Here is a 19,807-nt window from a genome sequence, read left to right on the forward strand (position 1 = left end):
GTATTAGATATTTTATCATTTTACAGCATATAAATTTGGAGTTCTCTGACAAGCAGTTGCCATGCAGCCTTTCTTCTGCTTTCAGGCTGATACTCCATCTGTTCTGGTTTAACTATATTAGAGTTATTTTTTAATTTTCTACCTGCCTTTATCAAAATGTCTCTAAAGTGAAAGGAAGGAAAATTATATTTCTATGTTTTTAAAAATACAAAGCACTCTTTCCATAATAATTCTGCTCTACAAACAAAGACTGATTCTAGGGTGTGATTTCAGTGGCACTCAAAAGGGTCCCCTGAAATAACTAATAACCACCCCCTTCCCTCCCCATCTGGGGTGAACAGAGTTGGAAGATCTAAATTGGGTATCACTGAGAAGATCTAGACGGGGAAGTCCAGTCACTAAGATGTTATATATGGCTGTGCCTACTCATTCTCCCAACTGAATTTATTTATGTCTCAGTTTTATGAGGCCCCATTTAAAATGAATCTCAATCAAAAGCCAGGATTAGGATTCAAAACTTCTGTGTGTCATTTTCTCTCAGCATATAGGTACCCAAAGTGTCCTAGATAATGCAACATTGGCGTTGCTAGGTCCTGTGGAGGGTATCAGAAACAAAGTTGTAGTCAGAATAGATGTAGCAAAAAAAACAGGTAGTAACTGCCAGATGCAAAGGCTGATAGTCTTGGCCTCGCTGGTGAACTCTTAGCCTGTGACTAGCATTCACCAGCCAACACCAGGTCTCTTGAACAAGGATAAGACATCTAGGCGGAAGGAGCCTTGGAGAAAAAGCCAGTAGACCTTATTTGCTGGGACTAGTCAGCATATCATTTAAATCATCTGTGCTTCTGTTTCTTCATCTGTATATAAGGAGTTCAGACAGGAAGACATCCCAAATCCCTCTTTGGCATTTGTAGATGGTTCCAAACGTGTCACCTAGTCCCAGGGAAGAGCTAAAGTGAGCCCTGTTGGAAAAAGCAAGGATGCCCCTTTCAGGTGCCTAAAAGCAGAACCTGAACTTTGTATTCTAAAGTCTTATGGGAAAATGCCAGTAATTCATTCATTTAATTAATATTGATTGAGGAACTGTTTTCTTCTAGGGACTGTGCTAAATGCTAAAGAGAGAACTGTACACATAAACAGGGAAAAGCCCCAGACTATGCAGAGTGTTAGGGTAGGGTCAGCTGCTGCTCTGTCTTTCCTTATTTTCTCTACTAAGAAAGCATTAGCAGGGATTTGAGCTTCCTTGCACAATGTTGACTTTCTTACTGTAACATACAAGAGAGAAGAGGTGAAAATTTGAAGGTGTAAGAGCTGCCTTTGTGGATTATGAGGATCTGATCTGAGTATTTGGAACTTATAGAACCATTAAATTGCCATGTACTCTGAGAGTTTGCTATTCTGTAAGTTTGTTCAAATAATAATTATATATTGAATGTTTACTGTGTGCCAAGCACTCCTTACATTATTGCTGTTTCTAACAACTTTAAGTACTGTTTCTGTTTTTCAAATGAGGCACATGAGTTTCAGAGAAGTTAAATAACTTGCCCAGGATTACACAGATTTGCTTAGCCTACACAAGCATGTTCTTTCCACTTACCATGTTTTCCAAATGAGTTCTTTCTGTCATAAAGTTTCTTTAAATAAATAATGACAGGCACTTACATGCTTAGATACATACCATATTGGCAGAAAAAGAGCTATTGCCTTTTTCACTATACCAATCTGCCCTCTGGGTCCTCTTTCTCCTCCCCCCAGCTCTTGGATTTTGAGGTGCCATCTTATTGCTCCCACTACACTACACCTGGCCCCCAGTGGCCATTATCAGCACTCTGATCATCCATTTTGGCAAAGGTATGGAAATACTATTTCTTCCCTTGTCAAACCCACAGGCAGCTTTATGACAGCTTTAGTTTTACTAAGAAAGGCATCAAGGTTCCTTGGCCCATGTGCAGCTTGTCCTGTCTCTGTGCTGGCTTTGGCCCCCAAGCTCCTGTATGAGGGAGGCAGCCTGCTCCTAGTGCTTCCCAGCTTGGGCTCTAGTTGCCCTGCACTGATTATCATGTGCTGCTTCCTCTTCTTGGTGGTCAGTGCCATTAAGACCCCAGAAGTCCTGACATCCCCCAACACTTTTGTTTTACCTTTTCAATCTGAATTACAATCTATAACTTTTTGTTGAGACTAGTTCTAGACACCCTCATCCCCTCCAGGGCAGATGTGCCTACGATCAGCATCTTCTGATTCTGTGCCTTAGGATCCCAGGGTCTAACATGAGCACATGTTCTGCTTTGTGCACCTACAACATTTTGGTTTTCCATGAGTGGTCTTCTTTCAGCTAATCTACAGAATAAGGATGACATGCATGCTAGACTCAAGGACCTGTCTAACCTTTTGAAGTTCAGGTGCCTGCTCCATCCATTACCATTCAGCCGCTGCTTAGTTTTATAGGACTTTAGACATGTTCTTAACTACCACCTGACATGTATGCATTTTAGCCTACAAACATTTAGGCATTTAGTATGTGCAGTGTAATGGGGTTTGACTGTTAACAATACATAATACTTAATTCTGTTAAGCCCATAGCTCATGGTTAAAAAGAAGAGGAAAAACAACAAAAGAGGGTGAGATGAGAGCTGGGTAGTTGTGGTTGAGCACCAGCTTCCCAAGTATGAGGTCCCCAGTTAAATCCCCAGTCCTAAAAAAAATACACACACTCACATACATCTATATAAGCATACCAGCATCAATGTGGTACTAAAAAAAAAAAAGTTTAAAAAGAGGGTGAGGATAGATAAGAATGGCAGAATGTTCGTTATTGTTGGTAATTGGTGCATACTAGCTCATTATCCTAGTCTCTCCATAGTACATTTGAAATTTGCCATTATAAAGAGCTTTTAAAATAACATATTTAAATGTATATTTAACTAAGATCAAAATTTATGAGTAATTGTCTTTTGATTTATATCCATATTAAAAGGAAAAGAAAGCATGTTTTACTTCCTTCTGCTTCTTCACTCAGGCATAAGTTTCTTTATCATTATAATCTGGGATTTAAAGTCCAAATAATGAAAATTTGTTCTTTTTAATCATAATGTATTTTTCAAAAATAATTCTTTGTCATTTACATTCAGATTTGTAATCATGGTTACAATTATTTCGACTTCACCACCACTGTTTTTATATCACTTTATTGAACATATGTGGGTGCAAATAAAAGGGAGCAAGGAAACATTTTGTCATCACACCTGATAGAATCCAAGGGATACCAACCTTTGGAGAATGCGTTGAATGAGCACTGTGAAATGTTTAGCTTTTACAATGGCAAGTCCAACACTGCTCCCAGCCCTCCAGATGTCCCAGAACACTCTGGAGAACCAGACTGTCTTGCCAGCTCATCACCTCTTCTCACTTATTCCCTGAGGCTTTCAGACACCCCCCAAGGTCTTGCAGTGGAGGCCATCCTGCCTCTAGCTACACACTTACCATAGCAACTCTACCTCTGCTGACAAACTCATTCCTGCCTTCAAGTGGCACATTTCAGGGACATTGTCACAGTACCACCCTCATAACAGCAGCCTTCAGTCCCCACAGGTAGCATTATATAAGAAAAATTAAAACCAACACTCACTGAAGACCTTTTTGTTAAGAATATCTACCCTATATTCACAAATAGTTACCGTACATTAATACTGTACTACAAAGAACTATTAAATAAGTTGTTAAATGGACAAATACTTAAAAAATAATTACATTGGGTTTTTCACTAAATATAATTAAACAGAATTTTCTCTATCCATATCAGCAAAGTTGGGCTGTGGCCAGCATTTAGAAATTCATCCAGTCACACTAAAGTGATAGGGTGGAGCTTCTTGAACAGAGTAGTATTGGTATAGTGATGAACTTCATATGTAATCACTCTTACTCATTCTCTCAAAAAATTAAAGTTGAGTGTCTGCTTGATGCAAGACACTGCACTGGACTTTGGGCCAGTTAGGTAGCAGTGCTTTTTCCTTGCCGTCATAAAGCTTACAGTGTGGCCTGTTCAGAGAGCTGAACAACCAGCTATTTGATAAGCAACTATTAATGTCATTAGGAATACTATATACTAATAAATTATATCTGAGATATAACCTTCAGAGGAACCTGCTACTAGATGGAATGTTTTTTCCCTGAAGCCAGTTTACATGGCAAGCTTGCAAATCTAGACTGCCACAGTTCTCTAGCAGTTTGCCTCATCCACACATATATTACCTCATTTCATACCCTAATCATTTTATATCTATACTAAAATTATCTTGGGAAAATACACATGATGACAGATTTCCTTCATTCGTGGACATTTCATTGGAATATAAACAGATAGCTATTTCAGTAATCCCTATATATGAATTACATTGTAAACCATGATTGACTCTTACTCCTTCTAATTACATGAAGAGAAAATATTTTACAAATTAATTTTTAAATGTTGAATTAATGCACCAGTGTGAACTAAAAGAGTGGATGTGAGAATATGTTAAGGAGGGTTTTTCTGGTAATTTACAAAGATACTTAGATGTCAACCCAGTTACTTAAGGAACCAAAACTCATTTCTGGTATATTTTGCTTTAAATAAATACACCATTGAAATTCTAAATTTGCATTTTGCACTTAAAAAGTAAAAATAAAAAATAATTTACCAAAAGGGCTGCTTTTAGGAGCAAATACCCTTACTGAATTTTAAAAAATGATGTTAATTTTAAAAATTTATATACAATTTCCAAGAAAATATAGATGGCATTAGATCCACCTGCAATATTGACCTGGCCTACAGCTCTCAGAACTGGAACACCTCCAACCATAACTGAAGTGGCCTGGAAGAAGGAAGACAAAGCTCTACCTATAGACTTGATTCATAGGCCATCTGTGTCCCCGCAGCTCTTCACTAACCAATGCTAGCAGCCTGAAGGGTACTAGCTGTCCGCTACCCTTCACTAATGGGGAAAAAAAAGCAAAAAGAAAAGGCACTTGGATTGTCATGGGACTGATTTTAACATGCCTAAGCTAGAGCTAATTCTTCTGACAACAGTCTTTTTTTTGTGCCCATTTGAGCAGCAACAATTTGGTTTTTGTTTTAGTTTGGGTGATTGTTGCTTTTTAATGCACCAAATAGAATTGCCCTTGATACTTTGAGAAGCCACAGATTGAAGGCAGACAAGCACCAAGATGGGCTATTACAGCCAACTTCCAGGCAGATGGCACCTTAAGTTTAGGATTCTGGTGCAATTGGGCATTTAGAACTATTTATATTGGGACCTAATTTGAGCACTCCCTTTTTTTACAGACCTCTGCCCATCATTTGCTTTCTGGTTTGCTAGGAAAATTAATTGTAAATAGATCATACTGCAAATTATTTAAAAATTACTCTTTCTAATTACTTTCCCCTCTACTAAATAGTTACACACACACACGCTTTTCTTTATTCTTTAAAACTAATGTCTGGGGAGTAAAAGCCATTTAACTAATTTACATATTAGTAGGAAGCCATGAAACTTTAAAAATTGCAGCTGATTTTCACTCTTTTAAGGTCAAAGGACTAATGAGCTTTCTTCTCATTGAAAAAGATGACAAAGAAGTTAAATGTTTTGTGTCAGAGCCATACATGTTGAGTTTTATTCACAAATTTAAGTTCTGTATTCCAAGATATGGCTTATACATTCTATGATTTATTCTTTTATTAAATACTCACAGAGCTCCTCATATGTGCCTAAACAAATTAAGCACACAGCCTTGCCCTCAAGGAGCTAACATGAATACAAGGTAGTAAATTGAGTCAGCCAGTATATATTAAGTGCCCTGCTCGTGCCAGGCACTGTTCTGGGTGCTGAGAGTATGAGTGAATAAAACAAACATCCCTGCCCTCATGGGGCTTACATGGAGACAGACAGTAAAGAAAATCAAATAATATGGCATGTTGGATGGTGACAAGTGCTTATGGAGGAAAATAAAGCAGAGTAAGGGGAGAGGAGGGTTGTTATGTGTAGCTTGACCAGGAAAAAACCTCGTGAATACAGTGATATTTATAGAGACATTCACACAGTGACCTTACACAGATCTGATACAAGAGTGAGCCATGCTGCTGTCTCAGGGAAGAGTAGTCCAAGCAGGGGAACAGCAAGTACAAAGGTCCTGGGGAAGAAACCTGATGTGGCAAGTTTGAAGAACAGCAAAAGGCCTGGTGTCAGGGGTGTAGTGAGAGAACGGTAGAAAATTCTGGCTGCTTATTCCTTGTAAGAAAACATGGACAGATGCAGGGAGACAAGTCAGGAGGCTGCTATATCAGACCAGGCAAGCAGGGGAAGCAGTAAGAGCTGGTTGGGTTCTGCATACATTTTGAAGGAAGAGCTGACTGATGTGCTGATAGACTGATAGTATGCCCTGTGTCACAAAAGCAGCAGACTGATGCTAATCTTTTATTCAGAAACAATGAAAAAGTAGAAACAAAAGCATCAAAGACAGGGTTTTAGCCTCATGGCTTCTTGGCATACTGGAATCTAGTTAATTCTCAATATGTAGCAGAGAAGACCCTCAGAACATTAAAGGAGAAATAAATGGCTTTTTCAAAAAAGTCTTACAATTTTTCAGTATAAACTTATCCTTGGAAATATCAACATTGCTTTATGTTTTTTTCAGTGAACACTTCTGAAGATTTGTTAGCACTGCAGCCTCATTAGTTACTAATTTGAGAGATTTATAAAGACATGGAAATAGTTATCATTAAGCCAGTGTCTTCAAGTTGTATGGGTTTTGGGGATATCTGATGATGTCTTATATGCTGACTTTTAATAATATCTGTATTGCCTAAATTCAGTTACCTTTCATTTTTACTTATTTTCCTAAATAACATGCATCAAACCTAAATGCTTAAATATAGTCTAGTTCTTTCTAATCTTAAATTTTCCTTTTTTTTTTCCTCCCTTTACTGCATTCCTTCCTGATTCTTTCTTCATGATCTCAAAGGACTACCATCTTGCTTTATTATTCAAGGTACTTCCTTATATTACCACCACGTGCTATGTTTGGAATAAAAAAACAAGTTATGTTACATTTCACATGCTCGATCCTTGCCATTAGATAGTAAACCAGTTAAATTACAGCTAATGCTGATTTAAGCTCTGAATCTCAGAATTATCACCTAAAGACACAGCATATAATGTGAGCAAAGGTTATTGAAAACTCTAATGAATGAAATAAAGCTCTGACGTTCTTGCTTGTTTCAGCAAGAACCAAAGTATTTTAATGAAATATTTCATAGACTAACACTTGAGGGATAAAAGCTGAACCTTAAGGGAAAACTGTAGACTCGTTAATAAAAATTTCCCATTCACATAAACCACAGGATCTTATGATTGGTAATGTTGTAAGTGACCGCTTTGAAAGAGAAACCATTTACTGATTCTGACATAGCTTCTACTTCCCATTTCCCTGAATTCTCTAGGCTCCTTAAGCTCTTAAGGTGTAGTCTTCCAAAAGACTAATTTTTTTCTTGTCATTTTTCCTATTAAATACAATTCTGGGTCTTGAGCTGAAAGAGTTCCCAGTTCCCATGTACCTCAGCTTAATGGAGCAAATGTTCAAGTCCCTACACTGTGTTTGTCTCACTCCCAACTAACAGAGTAAGCTTGCACCCTGGGTGATACAGAAGCTTCAGAGCAGGTTAGGCCTTCACTCGACCACCCTCTTTGATTGACGTCCCACTCCCGGCACAGAGAACCACACGGGGCCTTCTCCTAGCCTGCTTAAGAAGCCTGCCCACATCTAGACGGCAGCAGCAGCAACTGCTTAATTGACTGAAACCAGTAATTTATGGGATATGTGATGGGTAAAGGGAAATCTGAGTAACAAAGTAAAATAGGGCAGAGGGAGGATGGGAATATAAGGCTGGAATAAAAAGAACAGAATGTCAGGATATTTTCTCATGGAAAGAAAAAAAAGCCAGAACTAGAGTGGCAGAAAGAATAAGCCAATGGTTTTACAAGCATTGCTGTGTTTGTGGGTTTGGGTGCAGCATGGTGCGATGATTACATCCGGTTCCTTTAAGCCCAGAGCTTGATGCTGTTTTCCAGGAGGTCACTGTTTTCCTAATCTACTTAAGCAGAAATTCCAAAGGGAAACCTCTCCATTGCAGCACTACTGTTGCTGCCTTTGATTTAATAATTCTCATCGAAGCTACTTTCCACATACCTTTGAGATGGGGTCCAGTGTCCATTAACACACACAGCTGATGCTGTTGAGATGAGGGTGTTGTCTCCAGGAATGTTGCTGACAGTGGTGGGGATGGACCTGTTGACATAACCTCCTCTCCCACCCTCTCCCACTGCAGGACTCCGGACACCCCTGCACTGCCACCGACCCGGACAGCTGCTTCATGCCCGTGTCTCCTCAGCACTTCATTGACCTCTTCAAATTTTAAATTCAGCCCTCACCTTCTGGCCCCATTGCTCTCTGTAAAAGGCTGTACATTGTGCTTTTCTGTGCAATAGATGGTAGTAAATGTTGTGATTAAAAGTAGTAGCTCGGATGGGTGACCCATGCTGTGAGGGCTTGCTGTAAAGAATACAAAAAATTGTCCCCCACAGCCCTAGAGTAGAAATGTATTGTATATTTTGATCTTTGAATAGGGTCAGGAGACCTAAGCAAAGTCATTTTTTTTTCATTTTCTTCCTCTAAAAATCTTTTTCTTCTAAGCATTTTGAAATTTCCCATTTTTTGTATTTATAAATATGGTTCAAAAATATTTTGGATATTCAGACTCATACTCTGTGCTAAACTGACACAAATGGCCAAGAGTATTCTTCCTAATTGTCAAATTATGGTTTCTCAATTTTATAGTAATTGGGGGCAGGGGACAAAACAATTGATCCTTGTAAATACATTGTGCAGAATATTTATTTTTCTTGAAATGTATTTTAACAACTGAATTGGCTGTGTCCGAGCTCTTCTTGCATACAAAACGAATCTAGGGAAATATTAGCCATATTGTGTTTTGGCGTTATCCGTTGGGTTGTGAATTGTGCAAAATGCCTTTAGCCTAACAGAGATGTGATGTTCCTGTGCTCCTAGATGCTCAGAGACGGACACTGACACCTAGGGTACCACGGCTTTTGTCAGGGCAATTCTGGGTATTTACAGCTGAGGTATGGAGAGGGTGGACGGGGACCAAACACAGAAGAAGTACAACCACCTGTATACAGTATACACGGCATTTGCCAAGACTGAGTGAAAAACAGTCTAAAGGGATCCTAAACTCTACTTGTATTGAAACTGTCGACTTTTATAGACAAAGTAATAAATCATGTTTATCTAATGATTTAACTTTGTCACTTTTGCATCTTACTGAAAAAGTAGTGATTTTGATATCATTTAACCTTTTTAAAAGATTGTTTTATTTTATAACATGTCCATTTCAGAAAATTTTTAGAATAAAAGTATATACAGGAAAATAAAAATCACCCATAATCCACCACTCAAAGAACACATCTGTGTTCCAGATATGAATGATGTAGATACCCAGAACCTCTGTGTGTATATATTGGATAAGAGTTTTGCATAAGACCATAAACATATAACATACCATTTCCATTTTGTAACTAGCCTTTTTTCCCTGAAGCATTTATTTATATCCATAAATATTCTTTGAAAATACGGCTTTTATGGGCTACATAGTATTGTATCACACAGTTGAGGCAGTCTTTACCATCACAACATTCAGGTTGTTTCTGATTTTTACTATTCATATGAGGAACTCTGGTAAGCACCATTGCACATACATATTTGTATATCTGATTGTCTCTGAAATCACAAATTCCTAGAAATGGAATCCAAGATAAATAAAACATTTTTAAGGGTTTTATATTTCCAAATTTCTCGAGAGAAAAGAAATTGTTGTATTCTTTTAAGAGAAGGAATATATAAGTGCCCATTATCCCTGAAGCATATATATTATTGGATGTTGTCATTTATCTTTCTGTCTTTGCTATTTTAATATGTGAAGAATTGGGTCTGTGATTTATTACAAAATTGAACATTTCTTCTGTATATTTATTAGTCTTTGTTTTTATTTTTTTGGTAAATTATCTAATGTGTGTTCTTTATCCATTTTTGTTTTGGGATTTTGGTCTTCATATTAATTTCTTCGAGAAGGATATTAACCTCTTGAAGTTGATGTTCTTTTCCCCAGTTTGTCATATTCCTTTAAATTCTATGATGCTATTTTGCTGTGTCGTAGAATCACAATACATGCATTTAACATGTGTAAATTGAGCAGTACCTACTCGGGGAAAAAAAGAAAAAAAAAACAGTTTTACTACTGTAGGAATAGGATTCTAACCATTCCACTCTATTAGCATACTTCCACCCAAAACCAAAAGAGTCAGTGCATCCTGGCAAAGCTTCCTCCATGTGCTGCCTGCAGGAAGTTTAAGGGTTCCCTAACCCCAGACAACAATGACGGGCTGCAGGCAAGCGAGCAGTGGTTGCTCCCTCAACACTGTTGAAGAAAAAAATTGAAGAATTAATTGAGTGCAGAGATAAATACCGGGTAAAGAAAAATCTGAGGCACTGATAAAATTATTTACAGAAGATCAAATGACACCAAACAGGAAGAGATGACAAGTGGAATCATCATAAATTTACACATTTGAATGATCGCTTCTGTTAAAGGGCCTGCCAGAAATAGGGATGCCACTCCTTACTGGAGTAAACTACACTTTGATTCATTTCTGTACAAGGAAAAGGAGATGTCAGGACACTAAAAGAGACTAGTCAGGAAGTGTCCCATGCCCTTTATTCCCTAACAGAGGCGATGCCAGACACTCCCCAATACCATATAAAAGTGAGACTCCATTCAAACGGTGCCGTCCCCTTAGGACTGCTCCCGCAGGGACCGGGCAGCAGACCACAAAAGGGTTTGCCTGGAGCCTCCGCAGCTGCGCCCAGCAGGAAGCACCAGAGCCAGCAGTTTGTAATGTGTTGATGTCCAGTTGTAACCTTCCTTTGCTTCTATTGAGATACAAGACTGTTTCTCACCTAATCTATGAATACATACATACCCGAGAAAAGCAAGTATTTCTGAAACAAATCAAGGTGCAACACTTTAATATTAATCAGTTACAGGATTATATACTCTATTTGCATATAAATTATACTGTGTATACTGTACAGGGTTGTATACAGGAAATTATGTCTACCTTATGGGCAATTTTTTTCATTTCCCAATGGATTTGACTGTGCAATTTTTGTCTTAAATGCTGCTTTTAGAATCAAACCCTCATGTACAATTTTTTTTTTTTTTTTCAGTACCAGGGGCCAGGGATTGAACCCAGGTCCTTTTATGTGGGAATCTGTTGCTCAGGCTTCCCTGAGTTGTTTTTTGTTTGTTTTGCTTGTTGTTTGTTTTTTCAGGAGGCACTTGGAACCAAACCTGGGACCTCCCATGTGAGAGGCAGGCAGTCAACCACTTGAGCCACATCCACTCCCTCAAATGTATAATTTTTGTATACTGATTATGTATCCTGCAAAGTTGCTGGACTGCTTATTGGTTGTGATAGTTTTTATGAATTCCTTAGGATTTTGTACATAGACCATCATGTCATCTACAAAGAGAGATCGTTTTACTTCTTAGTTGCCACTCTGGATGCCTTTTTCTTTTACTTGCCCTGGCCAAAACCTCTAGTAAATGTTGAACAGAAGTAGCAAAAGCAGATATGCTTGCCTTGCTCCTGATCTTAGGGGGAAAGTTTTCGGTCTCTCCCATTAAGTATGCCATTACCTTACATCCAGAGAGTAATGGAGAGCAGGGAACAGGAGAGAGGCTTAAGCACCAGCCAAAGGGGGAAGAGCAGAGAAAAAAGCTTTTCTTAGACCACTAGTGTCACATATCCTTATTCCCACCTTCTCTGCCTCTTGCTTATTCCCTACATAGTTAGCTCTAGGCCAAGTATCAGACAGATTTCACTTAGGGTGACTGCCTTATAGCAAGTGCTGTTGTTTTTCCTATTAAAAATAAAGTACAGTAAAAAAGAAATCTTCCATGTCCAACAGGAGAGACACTTCAACTGTCTTTTTTTTAAAACATGATGTTGATGGAAGTATAGGGTGGCTGGGATTTACTTCAGCATTGGGGTGGGGGTGAAGGATGAGTACGGACGATATAGCATTGGCCAGGAGTTGGTAACTGTTGAAGTTGAATGGTGGGTACAAATCGGAGTTTACAGTGGAGGTTGGTAAGCTTTTTCCTGGAATGAGATAGTAAATAACTTCAGTTTTGCGGCCACACAGGCTCTCTTTTTTTTAATACAAGGTTGTTTTTTTTTAATTAGAGAAGTTATAGGTTTAGATAAAATCACGCAGAAAATCAAGTTCCTATATACTGCCCTGCCCTGTCCCCTAAAATTAACAGCCTGCATTAGTGTATATCTTTGTTACAAATGACAGAAAAATATTATTCTAATTGTACTATTAGCCATAGTCCACAGTTCCATTAAGGCTCGCTGTTGTGTTGTACAGTCCACACGGTCTCACAGCTACTCAGCACTGCCTTCGTAGCACACAATACATACATAAATGTGCCTGTGTCCCAATAAAATATCAATGGTGAAATCTGTATTCCATTTACTTTTCACAAATTTGTTTAACCACTTATAAAAACTTTTCTTGACTTGTTAACTGAGCAGAAAGAGGTGGCAGGCGAAATTTGGTCAGCAAGCTGTTGTTTACTAACCCCTGATCAATACTGTTTTCTTTTTTTTTTTTTGTATATGTTTGATATTTTCCATTTGAAAAGCTACAAAATGTCATTTTTTATACTTGTTGCCCTGTTTTCTGATTGTAAAAATAATGTACGTTCATTGTAGAAAATTTTTTTAAAAAACAAAATACAAAAAAATTTTAATGTTACCCATAATTCCACTTTAAGATCATTTATATTTTGACATATCTTTCCAATATTTTCTCATATTGCTCTTTAAAGTAGGAGAAACATGTTAGGATACAATGCTCTTCTCTTACCTCTAATGCAGAAAAACCCAAAGAATATGAAATTTTATGTCTCCCAAAGAATGGTGATTCTAGAAGGGAAACAAGTCAATCTGATTTTTGAAAACCTGGCTGCTTCTCACTTGATTCCCAAGGGAAACTGTTTTTCTTATGTGCTTCCTCATGTTAAGCTTTGAAGGTTTCTTATAGAACAAAAATTCTTGGCATCTCTTGCTTGCTTAGGGCACCAGTTCAAAAGAAATCTCCAGGGAAGTGAGAGCTTTGAAATGTTGGTCTCTTAAAAAATAAAAAATAAAAATAAAAAAACTTCAAATAAAGCAAAATAGTATTTCCCATCACCACCACTCCTCACCTTCCAGATTTGCTAACATTTCTTGAAAATAAATTATCTAAGCTTTGCCATTTTTAAAAAAATATATTTCCTTAAAAATCCAACACTAATTTTGACTAAAAAAACTGTTGAACAGAAGTAATTCCAAAGGAATCAATTTAATCACTTTGTTTTGAAAACTAAAATTGTATACAACTTATATCACTAAACGAAAATATTTCATCTGCAATTCTGAAAAACATGCTGAGACATTAATTTCTAAATACATAAATTTATCTGTACAAACTGACTGCATTATAGTACAGTGCCACTGTTATTAACTGGGATAGACATGCCAGGAAGAGATTAGGCCATTCATAGACAGTGATAAGAAAATGGTTACCAAGAGGCAGACTGATACCAGCCCAATTACACTGGCCTTGAATCATAATCAAAAACTTAGTGGAGATTTACCAAGAAACAGCAGGTCATGGAGATCTATTAACCAAATCCTATAGAATGATCTTAGAACCTGTATAAAGGGATGGATGGCAAAGAAGGGTGGGAAGTTTGTGCAGTAACTTGAAAAGATGATCACCATTTTAGTGGTTATGACACCATATAAAAGTAGCGTGTCCCCCCAGATACACTCCATGAGAAAACAAATCCACTAGCAACGCAGACCCTCCTTCAACAGTTCGTCTCTTGGTATGTAAGAAAGGAATTTATCAACCCCAACTTTCCATATTTTATCATTCATTTAAAGTAGGTTACTGAGCCTCTACAATAGGCCAGGCACAGTTCATATACCCGGTCAGTTATCCATGTCTTCTCCGAACCCTCACCCCTTCCCCGAGGTCTCCCCATAAGTTGCAGAGAATTTGTAACTAAAGAGAAAAATCCCTTCGGTGGAATGTCACATCCACAATAAAGTTCCAGTATTAGGCAGACTTGCTCCTATTTTCCCGTCCTTTACACAAGGTGCTGATAGATTTCCACAAAATTACCATATTTCCTCTCTAAAAATTCAGAAGTTATGAAACACCACCGTTTTTTGTTCCATGAGTTTTCCTGTACTTAATCCAGAACAGGTATCTCCCTATGGAGCACCAGTTCTAGACTAGTGATCTAACTGATGACTTTCCAAAGCCAAGACCATATCATTGTGCCCCAACAACCAGACATCCTTAGTTGGTACTATTACTTTTTTTTTTTTTTAGGAGCGGGACCTCATACATGAGAAGCAGGCGTTCAGCCACTCAGCTACATCTGCTCCCCAAGGAGAGTTTTGTTTTGTTTTCGTTTGCTTGTTTTAGGAGGTACCAATAATTAAATCTGAGACCTTGTTCATGGGAAGCAGCTGCCCAACTACTGAGCTACATCCACTCCCCACAATTACTTTTTAACAGAGGTTACAGAATGTGATTTTTATCCCTGGCTATTATATTACATTTATAATCAAGGGCCATATAATCAAATTTCATTAATGAGACAAACAAGAGGGCTCTATGATTCTTAGCTATTTTTATAGAGGTGACAAACATATGCACATCCCCATTTCAAGCTCTCCTCTCCTTTTGTTAGGTGTGCTAATAGCACTGTGTTTATTTGTGGGAGTGGTTATTTATATATATGTACATTCCCATTTCAAGCTCTCCTCTCCTTTTTCGTAGGTGTGCTAATAGCATTGTGGTTATTTATGGGAATGTACTTATTTTTTGGAAATGTATTATTTATAGGTAAAATATTATGTCTGCCTGTAATTTACTTTTAAATGGTTCCTCAAAGAAATACATATACACACACGTGTGTATACACATGAAGCAAATATGACAAATTCAGCCATTGTTGTGTCTAGGTGGCTGAGTATTTGGGTGTTTATTGCACGATTCTTTCTACTTTTACATAGATATGATTTTTTCATTAAAAAAAAAGTTTTAAAAACTTGAAATAATTGCCCCACTCACAATGAGCCAAATTGAAGTATGCCAGATTAATTTAGAGGTTTAAGTCTAATTTGTCACTCTACCTAACATTCCCACTGCTTCTCTGCTTTTCTTTTGCAAGTCACTGCATTTGCTACTTTACTAAGGAATGGAATGTGCTTTAGAGGAAAACATTTAACGCCACTAACTAGCCTGTGCTTCCAACACAGCCCAGACTCTGCCTGTGTCACCGTGGGAGAGACCCAACACTCGAAGACGCTCTCGCGGGGCATTAACTACTCAGAGCCACTGATGGCAAAAATAACTACGCAAAGTATTTACAAATGTATAAGATACAGTGGGAGACCAATTTTCATGTTCACATTTAAGGTTATTAGCATTTCCCATTATTAAAATTAGAATAACTGTTTTGCTCTGGTTGCATTCATATCCCAGATGGAACTGATAGAAATTCTGGAAACCCAAGGACTAGGCCTCTGCTGTGCTGCTTTTCTATACTTTTTGGGGGGGAAGAGCAAGTAAAAGTTCTGAATGTAAGGAACAGGCTTTGGAAGAGACCATCTCTCAACTGTTTAGACTATGAAAGTCGACTAGTGTTTCCTTATAGCAACATAAGCGAAGTACAGAACTAAGGTATCCTTTGACCCCAAGGGTCCTTATTTACCAACAGTTCTCTTTAAATAAAATTATAGCTGTGACTGGATGAATCCATACATAACACTGGACACATTATAGATTTTTTTAAAAAGATTTGCATGTAGGTTGTCATTTAATTAACATTTTACTGTAATTTTCTTAACTTGCCACACATTTTACACAGGCATAGACTAAGTTCCTAAAGATATCATTGTTGCCATAGAAATGTCTCCACAGAAGTTTATAATCCACTATCATTTTGCCACCCAGCCCACAGGTTTAGCTCCCACCTCTACTAGTCAAGCCACTTTCTCCTTCTATCATCTAATCCCACGCTCCACGCAAAGGAACAAAATGGCACATATTTCTGTTTTATGAAAATATCTGCCAATATTACCAAAAAAACCCAGACTTCCATCAAGAGAGGTACGTGTGCAGCAACTGCTAAAAAAACCAGGACAGGGCTGCCCTGTAAAACCTGTGCGGCCAGGCTCGCTGCCTTCTCCTCAGCAGGCTTCGGCTCCCAGGAGTCCCAGCACCACCCGGAGGGAAAGCGCAGATCTGAAAAGCAACGGTGGCCACTTGCTGAGGGCTGAGTGAGGAGCTGTACTCACAACGCCTCGCACAGTCCCTTCGCTGCTCCCTACAAATGAGAAACGGAACGGTATCCCTACTTCCAGGGACGTCTCTCTCTGACACTGGGCAAATTACGTCCCCTGGGTCTTAATTAGCCAGGACCACGAGGACACACACCACACACTGGTTGGCTTAAGCACCTGGAGTTTATGGTCTCGGTTCTGGAGACTAGAAGCCCAAAGTCAAGACGACAACAGGACATGCTTTCTCCCAGAGTCTCTCGGGCTCTGGTGCTGGCTTGCTGCACTCCGTGGGGTTCCCTAACTTGCATCTCTGCCTCCATCACGAGGCCATCTCCTTCGTCCTCTGCTGCTTCCGACTGCGTCCCAAGGTCCAGTCCCATGGATTACACCCCCGGTTCAATTTGGCCTCATCGACAACAGGATCTTCGAAGATCCTATTTCTGAATGATTCTGCACCTTAACCAGCAACATCTCCAAAGATCCTGTTTACAGATGGGCTCACACCCATAGAAATGCAGAGTAAGACTTGCGCATTCTTTACAGAGGACATGACTCAATCCCCGACCACTGTCTGGGCTTTAAAGTCAGTATTTAAAACCTGGTCAGGTGTAGCTCAGTGGTTAGCACCTGCTTCGCACACACGAGTCCCAGGTTCAATCCTTGGTACCTACAAAACAACAAACAAAACCAGGTCTCTGTGATTCTTTTTTTTTTTCTACCAGTGCCCATTCTGCTGTTCTTGCCTAATCTCTCCTTTATTCATGGCGAGTCCGGCCTGCTGCTTGGCATGTATGGCCTCAGTAAATGTCTCAACCCAAAAACTGCCCAAGAGCTTCAGTAACTGAGCAGCAATCAGCACACAGCATCTGCAATCCCAGGCCTTACCCCCCAGTAGGGAGAAACAGACAAGGAAAGGAAAAATTACCAACTACTCTTGCGAAAACAGACACTACAGCAACAGGCGGTGACTCATACAAGGGGAAGCTATTTGAGAAAGGAAAACAGGCCTCTGAGGAAGGGCGTGAAGGGAGACCTGGAAGAGCAAGCCTTCAGAGCAGAGGACACAGTGTGGCGAGGCGGGGGCCGGGCTTGGAGGATGCCAGGGCCAGGCCGGGCCCAGACCCCAGGCCCAGCGTCCCCTGAGGTGTGGTACGCTGGTCTGCGAGAAGACGCTCCGTGGCACCAGAGCCACACGCCCTCGTCCAGGCCGCAAGGTGCTGGTCACAGACAAGGCCACCAAGGGAAGCGGGGCCTGTCCCTGCTGCCCCAGGACAGACCCCAGCGCCATCATCACCCGGCAGCTGCCCCACCTCAGCCTCCGCCCTCTGCTTCTGCCCCCAGGACGGACCTACCTGCCCCTCCTGAGGGGCAGGCGCCCGCTTCCCTGCGGCCTGGGTTCTGCCCGGCCCTGGCACCTGGACCACCCGGCCAGCCCCAGCCCCGGCTCTGCCCTGGCCCTTCCCTAACGCCTCCCTGCAGCCCTTCCCCGCGTCAGAATCCTCCCGACCTGTCCTCACCTTCCCTGTCCTCGCCCACCAGCTTCCTCAAAAAATTTTAAACGTGTGATTTCAAGAACTACAGTCCCAGAATTTACTCATGTCAACGGGACAGACATTTGCAGGATCTTTGGGGAAAAAAGGCTCATGCAGAAATAGAGGCAGGAGAGGCTACCCCAGTATAAACTGCGTTTTTCTGCCGTCTGGAGCCTTCCATTCACTCGAGGGCCGATTGCTCCACTCGGGGGAAGTCACGAGAATCTGTCTGGGTTTTTGACAGAGAACTTCAGCGCTTGAAAAGTTTAGCGTCTGCCTGGCCAGGTGGATGGCCGCACAGCGACACCGGCGCTCTTTTAAGACTTCCTGGTCTCCTTAGGTTCTGAGCTGGGAACGGTGCTCCATTTTGTCGCTGGTAAGGACAACCCGGCCTGGGCACCTTCGTTACACGACCGCGGGCGAAGCGGCCCAGGCCACGAACTCAGGGGGTTGAGAAGCGGCTCTTTGGCAAATATAGGTAAGAAAAGAAAACGCGCCCACGGCAGCTCGCGCCCACGGCAGCTACAAGCCACAGAAAAGGCGAGTCGCAAGTCGCAGCCCGTGCTTGCTCCGAGGGCAGTCAGGGTGGCCGTCCACAGCCTGCTGCTCGCTCCTGGGGGCTGCTCGTTCCTGGGGGCTGCTCGCCGGGGGGCAGACCTGGGCTGAGCCACAGGGGCCTCGAGGCCGAGCAGGCACAGACCCCCGACAGGGTCCGGTCTAGCCTCGGCATCACCGGGCCGAGAGGCTGCTGATGCCGCCCCCTCAGGTCCCTGGAGCTGGAACTGGTGCCCCCAAGCCCCGGCCACCTCCCTGGAGGAAAGGGGCCGGCTCCCGCTGAAGAAGACAGGTCCCTCCACGGTCACCCACCCTGGCCAAGGTTCTGAAAGGTGAAGGGAGCTTCGGCAAGGGGCCTCCGTCAGGGATGAAGGGACCCTGTCCCCCCTGGCTCCTGGGGACTGGGCCCACACTCCCGGGGGGCTCTTCCTGGAGACAAGGAAGTCGCCCTCCGAGGACTCTGGAGGCCCAGCAGCCGTGGGGCCCAGCTGTTCCGGTGACAGGTCCCGCGCTTGGACCCCACGCCTGCCAGGCCCACGCCTGGCTTGTCGGGGTCTCGAGGGCGGCGGCAGCTGGGCGCTAGGGCAGGGAGCCGAGTAGGGGGCACGGCCTCACTCGGGTGGTCGCCACCGGCCCCGGGGGGGACCCTCAGCCGCGGCTGGGCCAGGGGCCCTGCTTGAAGTCGATCTTGTTTTGAGACTTTACTAAGACGTGACTTTGCGGGTGAGTGCAGGCTGGACACACGGATGAAATGCAAGTGAGAGCCAGGGGCAGCCCGGACCCTTGGGGTGGCGAGGGGAGCCGTCCAGCCCCGGGGACCGGCGGCGACAGGGGCGCCCGGAAGGGCCTGTGGGGCACAGGCAGGCGAGGGGGACCCTACCTCCAGCCCCCGCGTCCCCACAGCCAGGGGACCCGCCCCAGGCCCCGGGCAGCCCACCGCGGGGCTCACAGGGCCGCCCCAGCCTGAGCAGCTGCCGGGGATCCCCACCCACCCGACGCAGAGCGCTCGGAACCAGAAGCACCCATGACCACATGGTGCAAAAAAGTAGGACAGGTCAGGCGGGCGCGCGGGCGCACGTGGTGGGCGGCCCCGGGGAGGCCGGGCCAGGCGGGCGTCGGTGCGGGGCCTCCACGTGTGACCGCGGCCCCGCGAGGCCGTCAGCCCCGCGCCAGGGAGCACTGGAAGGGGGGGGGGGC

The 19,807-nt window shown here is 42.0% G+C and overlaps 1 protein-coding gene across 3 annotated transcripts in view; it reads left to right on the forward strand.

Annotated features, from left to right (window-relative positions):
• Positions 1-12,940, forward strand: part of FBXO25 (F-box protein 25) — a 94,187-nt gene extending 81,247 nt beyond the window's left edge. For 2 of the 3 annotated variants that reach the window (XM_004463142.5, XM_071211849.1), the window contains one exon: positions 8,360-12,940. In XM_004463142.5, coding sequence (XP_004463199.1) covers positions 8,360-8,449 — 90 coding nt within the window. In that variant the 3' untranslated portion in view covers positions 8,450-12,940. Of the gene's footprint in view, positions 1-6,996; positions 7,024-8,359 lie in introns of all 3 variants that reach the window. The other variant, XM_004463141.4, reaches the window with a different exon arrangement.
• Positions 12,941-19,807: the final 6,867 nt, after the last annotated feature.

Source organism: Dasypus novemcinctus, chromosome 25 (assembly GCF_030445035.2).
Source record: "Dasypus novemcinctus isolate mDasNov1 chromosome 25, mDasNov1.1.hap2, whole genome shotgun sequence".
NCBI lineage: Eukaryota > Metazoa > Chordata > Mammalia > Cingulata > Dasypodidae > Dasypus > Dasypus novemcinctus.